General features: G+C 64.6%; 1 protein-coding gene across 1 annotated transcript in view; it reads left to right on the plus strand.

Moving 5' to 3' along the window:
- The window catches only part of TBC1D10A (TBC1 domain family, member 10A), a 21,683-nt gene that overhangs the window by 2,029 nt on the left and 18,204 nt on the right, over positions 1–1,450 (plus strand). Inside the window, exon 2 of the mRNA XM_009893346.1 lies at positions 156–255. Coding sequence (XP_009891648.1) covers positions 156–255 — 100 coding nt within the window. The remainder of the gene's footprint in view (positions 1–155; positions 256–1,450) is intronic.

Below are 1,450 nucleotides of genomic sequence, written 5' to 3' on the forward strand. Positions count from 1 at the left end.
GTGTCCCGGCCGGGCTCTGCGCGGGCGGGGCGGGGGACGCAGGCAGCCAGCCATGGGGGGCACGCAGGGTGCTGGAGGGGAGATGGCGGGGCTCTGCGATGCGAGGAGGGCTCAGCACCACGCTGACCGACTTCTTGTCCCCCCGTGTCCCGCAGGCTGGAGGAGGTGCCCTTGGAGGTGCTACGGCAACGAGAGTCCAAGTGGCTAGACATGATCAACATCTGGGACAAGTGGATGGCCAAGAAACACAAGAAGGTAAGTGACAGCCTTGTCACCCGGGGCTGCCCCCAGGACAGGGGAGGTGGCAGGGAAGGACAGCCTGGTGCAGCAGGGTCCCCTTGAGGCTTTGGGGCAGCCTGCGTGTCACCGGGTCCCCGCAGAGAGCCGCGTTGCCTTTGGATGATGCCGTTGGCTTGAATGGGCTGTTCCCTCCCCGTGACGCTTCTCATGGCGGGCGGGAAGCTGGAGCTTGGAGGGGGGCTGAGCCTGCGGTCCCCGAGCCAGCCCACTCCTGCCCCCGTCTGCTCCCCGTCGGGCTGGAGCCTTCCTAGGGCTTCTTTGGCTGCCTGCAGGCAGCCAGGGGAATTGTTCGGTCATGGAAACTTCTGTTCTGAGCATCTTGTAGACCAAAAAAAGCTCCGGGTAGGAAATGTTTGAGCCTGATATGCATGAGACTGGTCTGCAAGCTGGGGTCCCCGGGAGACTCGTGGCGATGTGTGCTGGGTGGCTCCGTGGCTTGGTCCGTTGGTGCTTCCTGGCCTCCTGAGCCTGCGAACGGGGCAGGGATGGGATGCAGCAAGTCTCGAGTTCCTGTCGTGTGTTCGCTGGAAGCGGTGGGGCCGCTGGCAAGGGTCAGCGGTGGCTGAGAGTGGCTGGAGGGCCGCCTCCTCCTCTTCCTCCTCCTCCCCCTGACTGGCAGAGCTTCCTGGCACCACTCTATGTGCTGTGCTCCTGGAGCGCTGTCCCCGCTCGGTGCCTGGTGAACGATGCAGGAATCCCTCATCTGTTTCTTGGCCACTCACAAAGGATTCGGGAGAGCTTTCTGGGACTCGGCAGGCGGGCGCTTTGTTCTGCGGGCGGTTTCCGCTGCTCTCCGGCCGTGCCGCAGCGTGGCCTCCGGGCTCGGGTGAATGCTCCGGCAGCCGTACGTCTGGCAGAGGAGCTCCCTCGTGCTTGGGCTGAGCTCCTGGGGATCTCCATGGGGCTGATGTGCTATATAGTCTGTCCTGCAGCAAAAAAAAAATCCATGCCCAGAGCCTCTGAGGTCTGCTCCAGAGAGCTGCTCCGTGCCCAGAGCCCTGGGGCTGTGCGGGGAAGCGTGCCAGGTCCGGCCTCGGATGCTGTAGACCGTCCCTGCTCTGGCAGGAGCCTGGCTGCTTTGGGACGGGGCCACGCCACGTGGCTCCGGCCCTGCTGCTTCGCAGGAGCTCCCCGTGCCTCCGAAAAACCC

This window comes from Charadrius vociferus, unplaced genomic scaffold (genome assembly GCF_000708025.1).
Source record: "Charadrius vociferus isolate BGI_N301 unplaced genomic scaffold, ASM70802v2 scaffold579, whole genome shotgun sequence".
In the NCBI taxonomy this organism is placed as follows: Eukaryota; Metazoa; Chordata; class Aves; order Charadriiformes; family Charadriidae; genus Charadrius; species Charadrius vociferus.